Genomic DNA, 18704 nt, shown 5'->3' with positions numbered 1-18704 from the left:
TTACTTTCCACCACTGCTGCGTAATATCTATGGAGCGGAGCCCAGACTGCCTTATTTTTTTATTTTTATTTTTTTTGGAGGGGGAGGATTGGGGATAATTGTTTATGAAACTGCGCCATCTTGTGGACATGTGTGCAAGTTTGTAAACAAATATGTGACTGTAACACGTCACAGTTTGCCCTGGAAACCGGCGCTCATATGTTATGCACAGATTGATCAAATACATATATATTTCTTAATCAGTAATCATATATATATATATATATATATATATATATATATATATATATCAAAAGCACACGTCTGCAAGGTATGTGTTTACTAGAATGCATTAAAGGACAAATAGCTAAATAGATGCAAAAATGGATGCAAATCCGCCCTGCATGTTCGGAAGAAAGAAAAAAACAACAGATCTGACGACCCGAGACCTGCTACGACCACGTTGGGGGCGGAGCTTGTGCGCGCGGAGAGACGCTCGTGTGGTTCCGCTCTCTCGCTGTGTGCTCGCGCTCGTCCGTCCGAACGACCGTCTGGTAAATGGGGCTGAAATGAAAGAGCGGGGTCCCCGGTGGAGGAAGTGAAATGATAACATAGCGGCGAGCTCGACTAAAAAAATAACACATTCGCCCGTCTCTTCGTTCGCTGGACCGCAATGCCGCCGCAGCGAGTGTTCACCCTGCCGAGGCAGCAGTCTCTGCTGCTGCCCGCGGTCATCAACCCGTTTGTTCAAGACACCAAACTCACCAAAGCTGCGATTATTAAAGTGAGTATGGCGTTTCGCATCAATGGTCGTGTAAAAAGGGCAAGCTTTTTGTAGAATTAGTCATCGCTGTTGACACCGTTAAGACACACACGAAACGTGTGAGGTTTCATGCACTGGCTGCTGTGTAACCAGGGCCTGTAATCTTCTGCAGCGAGGCTTTAACAATCGGCTTGTGAGGCACAAACAATGAGAGCCGTTGTGTGCTTTCTAGAAAGCCGCCGTCCAGTGATGTGGATTTCCATACTCGTGCACAACGTCTGCTGTGAAGAATGTCAACAGCCAGGGTGCAGTTATATGAGGCTTCCCTTTATATGGTATCAGCCTGTATGATGTGTGTGTGTGTGTGTGTGTGTGTGTGTGTGGCCCCCTCTCCATGCAGTGTGTCCTCCTGGGAATCTTCCTGGTCCCCATCCGCGCTGTCCTCCTGTCCCTGGTTTTGATGGTGACGTGGCCGGTGTCTCTCATAATAACCCTCAATCATCCTCTGAAAGGAGCCGTGGAACCAATGACCGGCTGGAGACGGTAACTAGGATACAGTACACCCATCCCACTGCAACACTGCTTCCCAAGGAGCTGGCCCCAGATCCTCCACACTCACCAGACCGGCATCTTATCACATCTACAACTTAGACATGTCATAATTGCACATTGCAGCTGATCATGGACATCAGATTTGTTTACTTGATATTACATTTTCTTACTTGCTTACTGAAGTAAATACAGCTTGGCCTCGTGCGTGTACTGTTCTCCAGGCTTTGGGATTAGAAACCCACTGGGACATTGTTCGTTTTTTTTCTTTTTATTACGTTCTTCTACCAGCGCAGCAATGTGCAAAGAAACTGCACAGGCAAACATTGGGACCATGATTTTCCCACCGTATATTAATTTTGGCTGACAAATGGCCTCTAACACCATTTTTTGCAGATGCCCTATCCAGCATATCTGACATGGTGCATTTCACAAAAGCAAGAAATAGCAGAAGCTGTGTGTTTCCTGGGTTCATAAACTCTACAAGAGAACGCAGCGACGGCAGCATATTCTCAAAATAATATTTCCTGTCATGACTTTAAGAATGTGCCACAGCATGCACTGCTGATCTAGATCATATCTGTACCGCAAGCATTACTTGAGATAAGTTCTCAGACAGCAGCGGGGCTTCATAAAACCAACAGATTTATCTCTTTATATATAGAAAGCATCATCTAATGGTTATTATCATTATGTATGTGTATTAAATTGGTCATCCAATTGGACCATATGAACACACTGAATATGTTTAAAGGTATTTAGCATGTCCAAATTCATACATCGATGTATTAAATGTACGTCTAGGAATACCAAACAGGGTGCGGCATTCTGAACCGTTATTGTGCAGATAGCAGCTGCTGTATACACAGTGTGAAGGGAAATAAAACTCTTGTGAGCGTATCCAGGTTTGACCATACATGGTGTCAGTGACGGAAACAAGAGAGTATCTTATCTTGCTCAACTGTTTATTGCTTTGCTGTTAACAGTCTCAGATATTCTTAGGAGGGGGGGTTAAAGCACTAAAGCTTAGATTTCACAAGATTTGTATTGTCATACACACAGTTGAGACATAGTTCACACTGAATGACATTCTTATTCTGCAGTTTCCCTTCACACAGGAACCTCAAATAGAAAATACTAGTAGAGAATAAAAATATATACTAAAAACTAAAGTATGAATGTATAACAATATGTACAAAAGAAAATAACGTGTTAACAGTCGCAATGAAAAGGATCAGATTATTAAACTGACTATTAAATGCCTTCTGCATGTTTAAGCAGACATGTCTTGGCCATAATAACGTGATCAGCTGATAGTACATGAGGCTTGCCATGCGCTTGCGTGTGAAGCTTTCTGCTTTCAAAACTGCGTTACGTCGGCGTTAAGTTTGTTGCCTCATTGAGCAGAAAAGATTAACGCGGCTTTAAATAGTCAGAGGTTTGTATACTTGGAATGAATAAAAAGTTTCACGCCATTATTCATAATTTTGTCTCAATCTTTACTACGACTATCTTCCCTTTCTCTAGATTATGAGGAAGCAAATGGTCCTTTTTTTTTAAGTAGAAAATGATGCAACTCTTCCTGTTGCTTAAACACTTCTGCAGGGTCCATTTGTGTACCGGTAAATGTAATTTAGCCTCCTGTCACATAATATCCCTGGAGGTGATAATAACCAAATAAACATTTGAATGTGGCTGAAATCACATTTTGAAACGGGTTCCTCTCCAGGTTCATGTGTCGCAGAGTGATGGCCGCCCTGGGGAGGACCTACTACTTCTGCATGGGCTTCAGAGTGGTGGTCAAGGGCAAGCAGGTGAACAGCAACGAGGCCCCCATCCTGGCTGTGGCCCCCCACTCCACCTTTTTCGATGGGATCGTGTGCATTGTGGCGGGCCTGCCCTCCACGGTCTCCCGTGTCGAGAACCTGGCCACGCCCATCTTTGGCAGTGAGATACTCATCTTTTGCTTCTTCTATACAGGAAAGGGGGGGTCTGCTTCTCTCAACCTCCAGCGCGTGTGTGCGTGTGTGTGTGTGTGTGTGCAAACATACACAACGGTGTGAAACATGGTTGTCATTTCCTGGTACAATTCTGCTCACTGTCGTCTTACTGCACAATTTCCCACGTTCTATATAGACTGCTCCTAATTACAGGGGGTTGTAATACATGTACAGTTCTCATCTTATACTGCCTGTTCGGATAGTCAGTCACTTTAACTAACATTTACAAATGTGCTTTGTGACGTAAGAATATTCTTTGGACTTTATAAATATTACTTTTCCATCCATATTTTTGATAGTGACACCACAGAGCTTGTTTAATATAATTAGCTGTCACACAACAGTGATATGATCCTGAAGTTAACATTGAATGAAATGACCTTGCCCTATTTAATGCTGATAAAAACCTGCAATTAACCAAGGCCTGTGCATTAAATTATCAGTGGAAAAATAGGCCAAAAACTATTTTTTTGTTGTGCCTGCTCTGCAGGGTTTGTGCGCTGCCTTCAGCCAGTGCTGGTTTCCAGAAAGGACCCAGACTCCAGGAAGAATACGATCCAGGAGATTGAGAGCAGGGCCAAGTCAGGAGGCCACTGGCCACAGGTCTGTCCACACACTAAGTACAATAAGCAAAAGCACGCACAGTGTTGATTCAAATAAGTACCACGTTTTCAAATGCCTATGGCAATGCTGCAAACGGCACACTTAATAAGACTTAACTAATGATGCTTTGTTACTCAGGTTCTGATATTTCCAGAGGGAACATGTACAAATCGTTCATGCCTCATCACTTTCAAGCAAGGTAAGATGACAAAACCAACAAAAAGAACTATGAAACAGTTCCTTCTGTTGCTTACAGCACGTTTTATGCTTATTTCCAGGTTCATACTTGTCATTTGGGTGTCCTACTAGAACACGTTTACATGCTTTAAAGTAAAAAAAACCCACCTAATTCTTCTCATACTGTCTGTCTGCATATACATATCGTCTCAAACACTCGTTTGTTAAGCGTCTGTCTCTTTAAGCCGACTCCTGAAAGCCCTCCGGATACACACATGTATGTTCACAAGCACAGTAAAATAGTTTATCATAATATGTCGCCTTTAACGTGAATCTGATCCACTGAGTTGAAAGGCTACACAATCGAAAATGAACACCTGATAGGACACCGCTCCATTCATTTATAACGTGATGCGGTTTGTCCATTGACTTTCTGTTAACCGATACCCACAGAACTGCCTTTGACTGAGGTTGGAGAGAGGGATCTTAGTTTTACTCCTATGTGACGTGATATGAAGCTTCGGCTTTGACTCATTCAGAATGAGAAGTTTCCTTTATGTTTTTCCCACTGTGTGTTCCCCACCTCTAGGTGCCTTTATCCCAGGGGTCCCTGTTCAGCCTGTGATTATGAGATATCCAAACAAACTGGTGAGCAATTGTGATTGTAATACAGCGTTAATATATTTCACCTCACATCTCGGCAGCCAAATTCATAGAGGCCATGCTGTACTAGTTTGCATAATTTATATCTTGTTAACAGTTCACACATATTTTAAGTGACATTGTCGGCATCCTCTCACGTTGTTTTCAGTCATTGCCATTTCAGTCTTGAACTTTCAGCAGCCCTAACGAGGGAGTGATAGCAACTCAGCATATGAAAACTTCATGTCACGATTATTTTGGCCAAAATTGTTGACTTTGGTGTAGTTACGCGCTGAGTCATGCCCTTTTGAAGTTCCCTGGCCGTATCTTGAAAACTAAAAAATAATTGGGATTGATTATATGACCCCGATAATCATCAAAATATGCTTCAAATACATTGTTTTTAGAAATGATCTCGAAAATTTACCACAATCGAGTTATTATGTGTGTTTTTTAGTTCAATCGGTGATACAATCCGATTCCCTCCCATCCCTAGTAGCTACGCTAGAAGCTGGGCTCTATCACACAACAATGTGAATGCCATTGTATCCCAATGTTAATGTTTTCTAAAGCTGTATGCATTCCACTCATTTCTTCTCCAGGATACAGTGTCTTGGACTTGGCAGGGTTTCAGCTCGTAAGTATGCTTCCTACATTTTGAATCGATATGCGTATTTGCTGAAGGTGGTATCTGCTCCTGCTTTTTCTTAGAGAATGAACATAATTACAGCACAGTAGCAGAGATATATTTTGCCTTGTATTGCAACATCTGTTGGTATAATGGAATCAATATATGTGTTGTGTGCAGGAGGACGCTGCTGCTTCTAACTCTGAGCCAGCTCTACACCACAGTAGAGATAGAGGTAACAGGCATTCCCTTTATGAGCATCCTAATATAATGGCAACGATAAAACTGGTTTTGGTCTTTAGATATATTATGTGTATATTTGATGGGAAGAAATTGTAAATTACTGGGGGAATTTCTTCAAATTTGGACTCAGGCTGGAGCCGATCCCAGCTAACATTGGGCGAGGGCAGGGCACACCCTGGACAGGTTAGGCTAGTCTATCACAGGGCTGACATGTAAAGACAGAAACATTCACACTCGCATTCACACCTACGGGCAATTTAGAGTCATCAATTAGACTACTCTGCATGTCTTTGGACTGTGGGAGGACGTTAACACCGGGAGAACACGCAAACTCCACACAGAAAACACCCAAACCCGGATTCAAACCCAGGCCCTCTTCCTACGAGGTGAAGAACACAAAAACTCTCTCCTGGCTGGACTCCCGGCCTCAGCAACTAAACCATTGCAGCGTATCCAGAACGCTGCAACACGCCTTGTCTTCAATCTACCCAAATTGTCCCATGTCACCCTCCCCTCCTCCGTGACCTCCACTGGCTCCCTGTTGCAGCACACATCCAATTCAAGACGATGGCACTGGCCTTCGCACTGGGAGGGTGCTACACTTCCGCAACTACAGCGCCACTTAGGACGCCGTTCGTAGCTGTGGTATGTGCTCGGGGCAGACTCCCATGCACTGACTACATGTATGTTTGCCTGGCTATGTAAACAAAGCACAGAGAGACTCGGATTACAACACACTCAGAGGGAGAGGGACTTCATTTTCTACTCTTTACAAATAGTTGTTTGCTTCCATATGAATGCCCTGAATATCTTGTAGAGAACCTTTAAATATAGTTTTAGTTTTTAGTTCTGTATCACACTAAGCACAAGATTGTGTTTTGTGCATTCAGGGATTTGCTTTCCATGTTTACTTTCTGCTCGACCTTCCTCGTGACCTTTTTTCTCCTTGTTTCAGTTCCTGCCAGCTCATATCCCCACAGAGGAGGAGAAGAAAAGCCCTCCTCTGTTTGCTTGCAGAGTGCGAGAAACTATGGCCCGGTAAGTGTTAATTAGTCCGAAATGCACATTCCACTGTGTGTTGCACAACGTACAACAAGTGTAGCAGAAAATTACAATTATATGAGTTTATATAAGTAAATACAAGGTTTAAGACATATGGAGTACATGTAAGTTGATGAGATAATTTGTTGAGCCGTGGAGAGTTATTATGTTAATTATGATGGCCGCGATTTAAATTGAACCAATAATTCTGCATTCTTACTGGCATTAGAGGTGCATTAGTAGTTCTCACATTGAGTATGGTTACTGCATTCCTCGTGTCCGTCTGCATGTGTTCCTGGCCTGCTGCATGCTGACCGCTGTATGTGCAAACACTCTGCTTTGAAGGGCTTTGGGAGTTCCAGTGACGGACCACACATATGAAGACTGCCGCCTGATGATCTCAGCCGGTGAGCTAACGCTGCCCATGGAGGCCGGCCTGGTTGAGTTCACCAAAATTAGCCGTAAACTCAAGTAAGAACATTTCACTTAATTACACCGTAGGCATCACCAGACAGGGATATTAACGATGACAAAATATGGTTTGGAAGTTTTCTTTTGGGTTCTAGCCCTGTAGGAGCAGAACCATATTTAGTTTGGGTCCGTTTATTATTATCGTTATTGTTATGATTAGTTGTCTGCCGAATCAGCTCAAATTTCTGTAACTAATAACCTGATCTTGAAAAGAACATACCACTCCACAGCAGAAATCGGATTGATTTCTGCTGTGAGGGGCCACACTTACTAGACTTTTAATAAAAACATTTTTGACATCTAAATTGTGGGTCTCATAGCTACCAGGTTTATTGCGGGATGGTATTTCAGCTCAGCAAACATTATCAAAAGATTAATGATATCTTATTTAGTTTTCAAGATATGGCCAGGGAACTTCAAAAGGGCATGACTCAGCACGTAACTACACCAAAGTCAACAACCATGGGGCCATACATCGCAAAACGTCCATGATATGAAACATGAAATACCTGAAACATACAGCAAAAGTTTAATTCAAATCAACCACTACGGGGTGCTACAAATGCAAAAAGAAAAATGAGTGTGGTATAACAGAAAATAGGAACCCAGAATGGCCACTTGCAGCTATATTTTGTCTTCGTTAACGTTGCCTATCACACACCTGACGACGTCTGTAGCTCGAGAGAAATTATGTAAAATGCAAAGTATGACATACACCACAACCTTCTCCTTTGTCCCGCCCCCTCAGTCTGAAGTGGGACAATGTGAAGAAGGAGCTGGAGGGCTTTGCAGCCATGGCCACTTCTTGCAAAGGGGGTCGGATCACCATCGAGGAGTTTGCCGCATTCCTTAAGCTGCCTGTCAACCCAGCCCTGAAGGAGCTGTTCGCACTGTTTGACAGGGTAAGAGACATGTATATACAATATTTATTTGTTATATCCCCAGAGCATCTTGGACCACCGACTAGTACCATCAAGAATGTCGCTTAAATAGTGAATTCTGGGTGACGGACTAAGTCTCGGTACAGTCAAATTGACATCGACATACCCAGCACAAAACTGTCCTGCACTATAAATAGAACGGTTGACATCATAATGTGCAACAATCTCAGTATTTCAATTTACAGAATTGCATGCATATTACATCACTGCCTATCATGTGTACCGATGAAAGTAAAATTGGGAGTACTTCATGGTGCGGGTTCAGGATTAATACAACCTGACAGAGGAAACTATGATCAGAGTAGTTTGGCCTCTTTCACTGACGTCAACCAGAGGTTTGAGTGGGAATCACAGTTCATCCAGTTCCATGAGCATACTTTTTCCTCTGAAAAATCACTTATCAGTTATTACATATTAGCCCTTTAAATTCCCATTTCTACACTTTAACATTCAAAATAGTTGATGTCAGACAAAAGTATATACTTGCAGACCATAAAGGTTGAAGTAGCATCCATCATGCACAATATTCTGTGGATTTACAGAAGTATTTGTAACCGATGTCCCTTTGTCCCCGTCTAGAACGGAGACAACACCATAGACTTCAGAGAGTACGTCATCGGCGTGACCATCTTGTGTCGACCAGCTAACACGGAAGAAGTGCTTCAAATGGCTTTCCAGGTACGACAGAAGCATTCACTGCTGAAGAACGTGCAGTGTTTTTATTTTTAATGTACACTGAACACAGATACATGTTTTTTAAATTTATTTCAAATGTCAAAATTAATATAGAAAGTGTCATACAAAAAACTAAATATTACAAAACTAGAAGGCATGGATATGAAGAAGAAGATGGGAAGAAGTATACATCTCTCATGTATTCCCAATAGATATATATTATAGTTTCTTGCATATTCATTTAATTTTACCCAAAAAAATATAAACATGGTGATATTTTAGTATTCAAACGATGAATTAATTCAGAATTTAAAATAAATAAATAACAAAAAAAAATTGCTATTAGTATCGAAGTATCCCACACAAGCTAGTACTGGACTGGATTTGATGAAATTTAAGTTGTAGCTATGTCAGTCTGAGATGCTTTAACTAGAACCTGTGACACATTCTGTCTATACTATATCCAAAGTATATAAGATGTGTACCTGTTATACTAAATATAAAAAGCAAATGTTAAAATGACAATAACCATAAAGCACTAAATCTAAGATAAATGATCCAGCCCTGCCTTTAGTTGACATTAGAGCACAGCAGTCAGTGCTGTAGGAAGAACAGATGCAGCGTTCAGAGAGGCTTGGATAATGTCAAGTTAACAATAACTGTCTGTTGTGGAGAGCGTGGAGTCATTTAGCTGGCCATAAGGTCAAATGTCGCTTTGGACAAACGGTTCTGGCGCTGTTGTAATGCGAGATTAAGTTATTTTTGTCTGACTAATTTACCAAAATTCAATTTCCCCAATCGTCTGTACGCTTATCTAACCGGCCGACCTATTGTCACGCCTTAAATGAACGTTATTTTTCCTGAACATGCCAAAATCCTCTCTCGTGTAGCTGTTTGACACAGATGAGGATGAGAAAATCACCCGAGAGGAGTTTACTGCTCTGCTGCGCTCGGCTCTGGGTGTGTCCAATCTGAACATGGCCAAGCTCTTCAAGGAGATTGATGCCGACGGCTCTGGTTTCATCACCTTCAGTGAGTACACTCTCACAACGCCAAGCTCCATTTGGGACTTCTAACCTCCATTTGCATTTTCCACTGGGACATTACAGAATGCAAATATGTGCAAAACATGTTTACAGTTACTGTTTTTACTTCCTCTTCTCCTGAGCTACAGTGTGTCCTAATGCTTTTCTCTGTGCCTGCGATTCCTCAGCTGAATTTCAAGATTTTGCCATGAGCCACCCGGAGTACGCCAAGCTCTTCACCACCTACCTGGAGCTTCAGAGATACCAAGCGATCCAGGAGGCGAATCCAGGGGATCTGGAATTAACCGGTCCGACCAGTTCGGCGGAAAAACAAGAAGACAGCACCTCTGACAAAAAAGACGACTGAGACCGGAGGACCGCCGCGAGCTCTCCTCGGCTGCACTGAGAGACAGAACACTGTACCGACTGCACTGAGAAGGGAAAAAGCAAAAGCGTCATCGGCCCTCTTGACTTTTAGCAGATTCAAATCATTTGCCACAGCAGAGCCACATTATAGGTCATGTGCTTGCCTTTTTATAGATCATTTTTAGAGTGCTTCTATTTTCAATTTTAGTGCCTTATAGAGATTTCAAAGAACCACTTCCCCAAGTCACTGCACAAGAAATGTCGTGTTGCGGACTCTCTTTTTTTTCCCATCTCTAAGGTTTTGTGTGCGTGTGTTGTGATCATGTGTTCATCAGAAGAAAAAAAAAGCTAGGCATAGGATGAAAATATGTCAGAAAACTCTCGTGGGCACTCCTGTTTTTAAAGGTGCTAAATTGAAAAATTCTGTACTCAGTGGAGTGACGGCGCCCCCTGTTCTTGTTGTAGTCGACCTTCAGGTTGACCCTGTCAGCTCTGTCAGTGCAGTTAGCTGTTAGCATCATTAGCTGCAAGCCGCCGACTCAGCCGTCACAATGTTGAGAGACGCGTGGAGGCCATCCCATCATCATAGATATGCTCTGAATTTGGAATTTAGCACCTTTTAATTTTTATTACCCTGCAATGTTTAGATTTCTACTGTAAGTGACAGCGTTTTGTGATTTACTGCCTCACTATGTTTTTGACTTGGATACATCGTTCTCTGCAGCTTCCCCTCCCCCGCCCCCTGCTTGGACTTAGATGAACATAGCTTTGTGTACCTTCTCCTTTGTCTTTGTGGTCCTCTGTAAATAAGTAAAGAAATTGCCAAACCAACACCTTTTTAAATATAAGCAAAGATTCCTCATGCTTCTGTGTAGCAGTATCATTAGTGTACAGTAAGCTTTATTAAGATCTCTCCAATCTGGCAACCCACAGATGTTCTGTATTAAAACTCTGTCTATGAAGAGCATACATGCTGTGCATTACACTTTTTTCCAGTGCTCAGGGACACAGACCTTGTAAGACGGCTGTATAATTAGCCAGAGGTTTGCTTTGCATGTGTATCTATTTGCATTTCTACTGAAGACTGTTGTTGCTGAGACAGCAGCACGTCTGTGTAGCTTTAAGTTTACTAAAGCAAATCAACCACTGAAAATAGGGCAATTTGTGAGCAAAAAGGCAACAGTGCTTCTTCACAACAGCATATCCCAGCGGGGTGTGCTTTCAGATTAACTAGCGGCTCTGTTATTTATTTAGCAAGGCACATTGCAATTATGTGGATTTTTTTCTTTTTTGTTAACACTGCAAACTTTGCTTTTTAAAATAAAACAAGAATACAATTTTAATCTCGCCAGTGTTTTTGTATCCGACACTGAGGAAACTAATGACTTCTGCAGACTTTGTCTATAATGAGCAAGGCAAGGCAAGGTGCAGTTAGGGGCTACGGATGTACCGCCGATACTCTAAAACACCACCAGGTGGCAGTAGTGACCCACATATTGTATGTGTGTGATTGTTGTTCTGCTTTCTAGTACCACTTTGACTTGTACACCTGTCATTATGGCCTGTCCTTTAAATTACTGGTAGAGCTCGACAGCAATGAAGTTAGAATCAGATTTATAGTGTTGCATGTAATGATGAGAGCCAATGCATACGTCTGCACATTTTACATTGAATCATAAGGCACTGAAACTGAAGATAAGGCATAATTTACATTTTGTTATCACCTTAATACTTTCATACCAGCAGACAATTAACGTCAATAGATCTTGACCATAAAAATAGAGATTGAAATGTTTTTGTTTAATGCACAATAGCAATATCTAAACTGTGTTAGTATGACTTATGCGCTATAACTGCTCAATTTGTCTGCATTGCGTCTCTTCATTCTGCCTCTTTGTGGCCCAACCTGTTTACGTTGTGAGTTGACTGAATTGTGAACATATGCAGAACCACTTTAGAATACATGTGTGTTTATCTTTACCATGTGAGTGTTTCCCCGATACCATATGTGCTTTTTTCTTTTGTTGCCAATTTGAAGGTAATTTCAACCCCAACGGTGTTTCTCGCACTTCTAGCATGGTGTGCAATGGGTTCTGTCTTATATCTGGTCTAAAGTTTCCAAATGTTGTGAACAACGTCCTTCCATTTTCTAAATGTAATTCTGGAAAATTTTATATCATTTATGCCAATGCCTGGATCTTTTTTAAATGTAATATTATTCAATTAGTTAATTTGCAGACAAGTGTAATATGATTTAAAAAAACATCATGAATCTGTTTCCGGAAGGGTACGTCAATATTAATTGATACATCTTTTTCTCTTTTTCCCAGTCTGCGGTGGACGGTTTTAATTTTCACATTTTGACAGTTGTTTCATGGATGTTATATTAAAGTCAATTTTAATAATTTATGTTATGTTTTGTGTGTTCATCTTGCATAGATTTCATGTTTTTACTTTACTTAAAGATAACTTAGAGTAACCTATAATCTCATAATGCACTCTAACAATGATTAGAATTCATGATGTAATAAAGTTTGGAATTTGTATCATTGAGTTTTTTTTGTATATATATCAGATTGATTGAGTGCCACTCCTACTCCCTGTTCAAGCTCTCTTTCTAGTGTTTGCTCTTCCCTTAGTCTTTGATTGGGGGAGCAAAGGATTATTATATTATATTAGTTTCCCAGAGTTGTATAGGGGAAGTTGCTGAGTCATTTTATTCCAGGAAACATGTCCACTCTCTATTCAAGTATGTGTTGAGGTTAGAATCTGCAAGTAAAGATGTGGATGAAAAGTCATCTTGTCTGTGGTTTAATGGTTTTCTGCATAAAAGCAAAGCTTACTGGGGTGTGGTTGGAAATTGGATAACAGGATGGATTTTAGTGAGGAAGTTATTGATTCAAGATTTCAAGATAAATAGTTGTATTGATCACCTCCGATATAATAATCTTATAATGTGTGCAAATTACAAGATAATTTGGTGTAACTCACATGTGAATAAGTAAATTAACAAATAAATAAGCATTTTCATCAGCTGGTCCGTTCCCCTTTCTAATAAATGACTTATCTATTTGCTCGTTTGTAAGGAGTCCACGGCGCTCATACAACCCTAATACATGCTGATCTAAATACAATCATGAGAGTTTTTAATTCAATGGGACTTTATTGGCATGAACGTGTCAGTAACAATGATGCCAAAGCTTCAAAATACATATCATTTGTCCAAATATTAGGACAGTGCACCATAAACTGTACTCTCTCTCCCTGCCTCTCTCCCCCTCTCCCCCTCTCTCCCCCAAACCCCCCCACCCCATTTGCACAGAGGAGGCTAAAATGAATGATGGAGAGTGGGTCGCTTCATTAAAAGCCCGCTGTTAGACAAACTGTGATTACCAGCTGTGATTTCCAACTCCGATTTGTTTTAACCTTTTCAAATGTACAGAGGCTCATTTCATTTTAATCAAAATTGATGAGATGCCATAGAATCCATTAAGTGACATTGTTTCCGCACTTACAACAGTGCGACTCCTTCCCCTACCCAGAGCTCCCGCTCTCCTCTTTGGCCCCCCACACAGCCCCCACATCCAACCTTCCTCTTTCCTCTGCATGGCTGTTGTATATTGCTGTATCCATTCCGGCCCTGCCTGGGGGGTGATCCTGTCGCAGCAGATTGTGGGAGATATGTGTTGGTAATGCGATTTGGTCTCCTCAGGACCCGAGTGAGTGAGCAGCCTCTGTTTGTGGACACAAGCTGGACATATGGATGGGTGGGTGGGGGCTCGCTGCACCGGGCTGGAAGGAAAGGTCAGAGCCGACAGGCCTCGCAGCTTAAGAGATGTGACACTACCGTGTTCCTCAATTGAACCAGGTAGACCTGCTTTCTCAGGCCAGATGAGAATGAGTCCTGGTGGATGCTCCACAACTTTAGACCCAGTCAGCTATTTGTTTAAGAAAGGCTATGAGGGTATTTTATCTGATGGGTACAACTTAAAGGGTAAATACTGTATGTATTGTAACAAGTTAATACATTAACTTAAAGTACTACACAGATGCCCAAGATCCAAGCTTTACCTGCATCACTACAACAACAGACTGACTGTCAGTGTGATGGACCAACAGATCATTTATAAAAAAGTGAAAAGGCATTAGGCCTCGTTAGCACGAGGACATTACAGCAGTGCTACATAAAAGGATTATTATTTTTGCTGCATGCTCCTATAGAATCGACCTTCCTGCTTATAACAACAGGATACCTGGGTGTGTCTTAACACTCCTGTGACCCTCCTTTGTCCTGCGTGACGAACGTGGTATGTCTCTAAACATTCAGCACAGTGTGCTTCAACATTACAGGTTATAGGTTAGTTGCTGGCTGGAAGTACAGATGAAGCCAAAAAGCTTTTAAAAAATGGAAATGTGAAGTATAAAAGTAGTCTATTATTCCTCATGCATGTCTGAAACAACACAATTTTAACTCTCTTTAACCCTATAATGCCTGACCTAGGAATAATGGACAGAAAAAAAAAAAAAAAATGATCTGAAGTATTTATTTGGACCCATAACAATATTAGTTAAAGGTCGTCTCTCTCTCTTTCCTCACGCATGACTGAAACAGTGCCTTTATAAAGGTGATGCCCATTGAAAACACCTTTCTCTAATCCAGCACTGGTACTGGGTTGTCGTGGTTTTTTTTGTGTTTTTTTTTGGCAAACCATCCAACGTTGGAATGTCCAGGATAATTTACAGTAGAATTCTCTGAATTTGAACAATGCTTGGCAGCATGAGCTACCTTTGTAAAGATGGACCCACTACGTTGTACAACTCATATGGCTGCTGTCCAGCTCATCAGTGCAAAGAGGTTATTGAACTCTGATGGGTGTTAGCTTCAATAGACGCAGGCATGGTGTGGATATCTACACATTTGTGTTCACGCACGCACGCACGCACGCACGCACGCACCGCACGCACGCACGCACGCACGCACGCACGCACGCACGCACGCACGCACGCACGCACGCACGCAAACACCACCCTTGACTCCTGCATTCTCAAGCCTGGCAAACTGTCTATTTCAGCTGTTCAGGGAGTTCCTCCAAACCTCATTGTTACGTTTCCTTATCACACCATATGACACCTTGTTGACTTTCTCTCCCCTATTATTCTCTCAGGGAAGTGATTGTTCCTCATTTCCTGTGTGATGGTTTATAGAAACAGTGAAGGTCCCTGCGAGGGCAAGGTTTGGGGAACCGTATGAAACGCCGGTGGTCCGGCAGACGTTATCTGCAGCGGCATCTTAAGCCCAGGTTTGTTGGCCAGCTTCATGTTTTGGGTGTTTCACATATCTGCTGTTTGATTCTTTTCCAGATGTTTCTTTGGATGGCTGGGCAACAACTTTTTCTTGCGTAATATTCAAGGATGGGTCAATCCAAGGTTGTGGCAAAAAAGACATTTGTCTTTTTTCTTGTAAGTGAAACTTGCCAAATAAGGCGTGGACGTGTTTATATATTGCAAGCAAACTCAAACTCATCCCTCTAACACATCACAGTGATTTCACATGTTTTTCCAAAGCAGTGTTACAGTGTCTCCGAGGACAATATGTCTTGTGCAACGAGTACATAAGGGAACATTAGAAATGTCCTTATGGAAATTTAAAATGCGTCTCTTATGGGAGATGTAAGTTTATTCTGAATCTTATTGTGAGACTTGCCAATCAATCACTTTTTTTCCTCCTCTTCTTTCAAACACTCACAGTTCAAAATGCAATAATGCCAACCCTCCCCGTTGTCAAGCCTCCCCTTTTATGCCCCCTAATTACTACCCACCATTCAAACTCAACTTGTGTGTGTCCCTATTGTGTTCTTTATCCACCAGTCCTCTTGGAGATTGAAGAGCTGTGACCAACTGAAAGATAAAACTCTTTGATATAGAGATGAAGGAGACTGGTTATTGTGTTAAGCGTTTTGAGGACAATGGCACCACATTCTCACAGGTTTATTATGGAGTGCAGGTCTTGGGCTGAAGTGGGAGATGCGGTGCTGATAAGGAAGTCGCTTTTACTGACCTGCACCCTTTTTTTTATTTGGTATACACCACATTTTCCCGGATGCCCTGCTGACATCTGACCCGCAGCTATTGCTTCTTACCAAATGTATACAGCATGTAGGGAATGAGACTTAACATTGCCGAGGTGCTTAAATCTTAAAGTCACTCGTAAAGCCCAGATAGAGAAGCTTATTAACACTCCTCCTTTCGTGAGGCCCGCAGAGAGTGAGTTTTAATGTGGTTCAAAACAAAACAAACGGCACTCAACGCTAAAACCACGACCTGATTACGACAGGGTAATTGACCTGCTCCTTTAAGTCTATGGAATGACAACACAAGAAATGTTAGACTTGGTGGTCAAAACGGCACGATAGGCCTTTTTTTCCACGGCAGACATTAACAAGAGTTAAAAGGACGGCGAAAAGCAGGAACCTGACATCAAAGTGTCCTGCATTGTTCCTGTCTTCCAGGCCTATCTGGAAAGTCTCAGTTAGGGTTGACCATTTGCACTATGGAGTTTATGTGCTTTGGTTATGATGTACTGGGCTGACTGGGCACAACAGAGACCGAAACCGCAGGGTCATGATGTAAAGAAGCAATGGTGCATGTCGACACAAGTAAGCAAGAAGGGATAGAAAGGAAGGGAAGTAGAGGTCTTTGCCGTGATCCTAACCGAAAGCACAGGTTAAATCCAGGCGGTCGTTCGGTGACTGCAGAGAGGCTGCGTCTTATTTCATTAGCTTCCCGTCCTCAGGTCAACATGGCAGAGCCTTCAGAGAGAGAAGGGATTCGTAATAATTGTACGACTGCTAGAAGGTGGAATCCAGGATGATCGAGGTGGAGGATGACATCATTTCCCTTGGGCAGTCCTGTACACCTCGACAGGTTCACTTCCTACTTGTTGTCTATCTCAATATGCACCTGTTTTACATCTGTAAGTCAGGGAGTGTTCCTATCAAACAATGCTAATGCAGATTACCGAACATTTTAAGAAACCCGGCAATTGAATGTACATCTTCACATTAGAACGTCTTTAGAAATACACTCCCATCAAACACGATTTGGTATTTCTTGGGTGGAGATACCTGATAAACACAAAACAAAGTGCAAACGAATAGAACTAATTCAGGAGGGGGAAAAAACAGTAATAACACATTATCCTTCCTTGTTACCTGGTCCTTTGCTTTCCCATCACTGCAGTTATTCAATCTCCTCAAACAAAACGCCCAAAACCAGCCCTATTAGGGGTTTTATAAAACAAGCACTGGAGAGCAAAGAGGACATTCATTGACTTTAATGGGATGAACTGATCAACCATATCTAATAAAAATCATTGCCCCTGGCTAAAGCTGCTGTAGAATTGAATTACACATAGAACACAATGCTTTCATGGCTTCTTAGAAAACTGTAATTCAATCTATTTAGTACAGAGAAGAAACAGATAAAGTCAGAATTAAAACATTTCAAAAAGTTTTTGCTGCATGTGAAATTCAAGCACTAATACGAAGCTGAAGGTAAAGTGCTCTCATGTCTCCTGAAAACAATTTAAATCCATGAGGCAATCTGAAAAAACAAAAACCAACCAGCCGTGATCCGTCTTTATTCTGCTCTTGGCACGGGAAACTCTTCATCAAATAAATACACAAGGCCATAGTTTATAACGGTCGGATCAGGGATTATTTGATTTATTAAAAAAGGTAAGGCGTGGGTTCATCCTGGACGGACTGTTGCACTGACAAGTCAGAAGCAGATGCACAAATTTATGGGAACTTGAGCTCAGACAAAAAAAACAACAAAAAAACAGAAGAAAAAAACATCATGCCAAGTCAAACATGGAGAGAAAGTGTTCAATTATAAAATATCACGTGGAAGAGAGAGAGAGAGGGAGAGAGTGAGAGAGAGAGGGGGGACGCCAATTTAAAAGCTCGCATTTGATATCCCTTCAGCTGGAGAAGACGAGTCTTGTAGTTGCTTCAGAATGGGCAGTCTTCCCTCAGATGCATCTGGACAACAGCAGCATCGGGTCATGGAGACGGGTCCCTAGCTCTACCAAGTACGGAGGACCACCTTTACGCCGCACACCTTCACCTTTCTTTAGTCACGGCGACATATTCAAATAACCAAGTTAAGCTTTATTCTTATGGGGGATGTTTTCAGGGGATTGTTTGATTGGGTTGCCTGTTTAGCGCGCAGTACGCCCTGCGCGCGCGGTGTGACGTGGGGAGGATTTCACCTGCTATTGCTGGGCATCAGACTACACGTGCGATGTTTTATCGTAACGCTGTACAGGTTTATCAGGTCTAGGAGGGATCATGTCACCTATCCCGCTGGCACTCACACGTGTATCGCTGTTACTGAAACTTTACGCACAAACACTAAACCTCTCCAAACTCTTTTGTTTGCCTCTCTTTCCCTCCTCTCTCCCTCTCCCTCTCTCCCTCCCAGCCCGTGTACGCGGAGGTAGCGGCTGTGGTTTCGGTTGGAGAACACTCGCTTGGAATCGCCGTCCTCAGGAGCGCCGACTCGCACCATCCGCGCCGCTAGAGACCCGCAAGGGGGGGC

The 18704-nt window shown here is 42.1% G+C and overlaps 1 protein-coding gene across 1 annotated transcript; it reads left to right on the top strand.

The window, feature by feature from the left end:
- Positions 1–478: 478 nt before the first annotated feature.
- On the top strand, positions 479–12512 carry lpcat2 (lysophosphatidylcholine acyltransferase 2). The gene is made up of 14 exons (XM_084036097.1): positions 479–763; positions 1143–1285; positions 3021–3238; positions 3782–3894; positions 4033–4093; positions 4661–4719; positions 5316–5350; positions 5522–5576; positions 6540–6622; positions 6971–7096; positions 7845–7998; positions 8617–8715; positions 9603–9744; positions 9926–12512. Exons 1-14 carry the CDS (start codon positions 653–655, stop codon positions 10102–10104), a joined length of 1578 nt encoding a protein of 525 aa, XP_083892223.1. The 5' UTR covers positions 479–652; the 3' UTR covers positions 10105–12512.
- Positions 12513–18704: the final 6192 nt, after the last annotated feature.

The sequence above is a fragment of the Eutrigla gurnardus genome (assembly GCF_963514095.1).
Source record: "Eutrigla gurnardus genome assembly, chromosome: 1".
In the NCBI taxonomy this organism is placed as follows: Eukaryota; Metazoa; Chordata; class Actinopteri; order Perciformes; family Triglidae; genus Eutrigla; species Eutrigla gurnardus.
The sequence above is the reverse complement of the archived record's forward strand: the minus strand, read 5'-3'. Positions and strand labels throughout refer to the sequence as shown.

Bases quoted from the DNA above. Each gene is read 5' to 3' on its own strand.
- lpcat2 (XM_084036097.1), top strand. From the start codon at position 653: ATGCCGCCGCAGCGAGTGTTCACCCTGCCGAGGCAGCAGTCTCTGCTG. The intron at 3,239-3,781 runs GTGAGATACTCA...CCTGCTCTGCAG, and splicing joins GGCCACGCCCATCTTTGGCA to GGTTTGTGCGCTGCCTTCAG. The intron at 7,999-8,616 runs GTAAGAGACATG...GTCCCCGTCTAG, and splicing joins TGTTCGCACTGTTTGACAGG to AACGGAGACAACACCATAGA.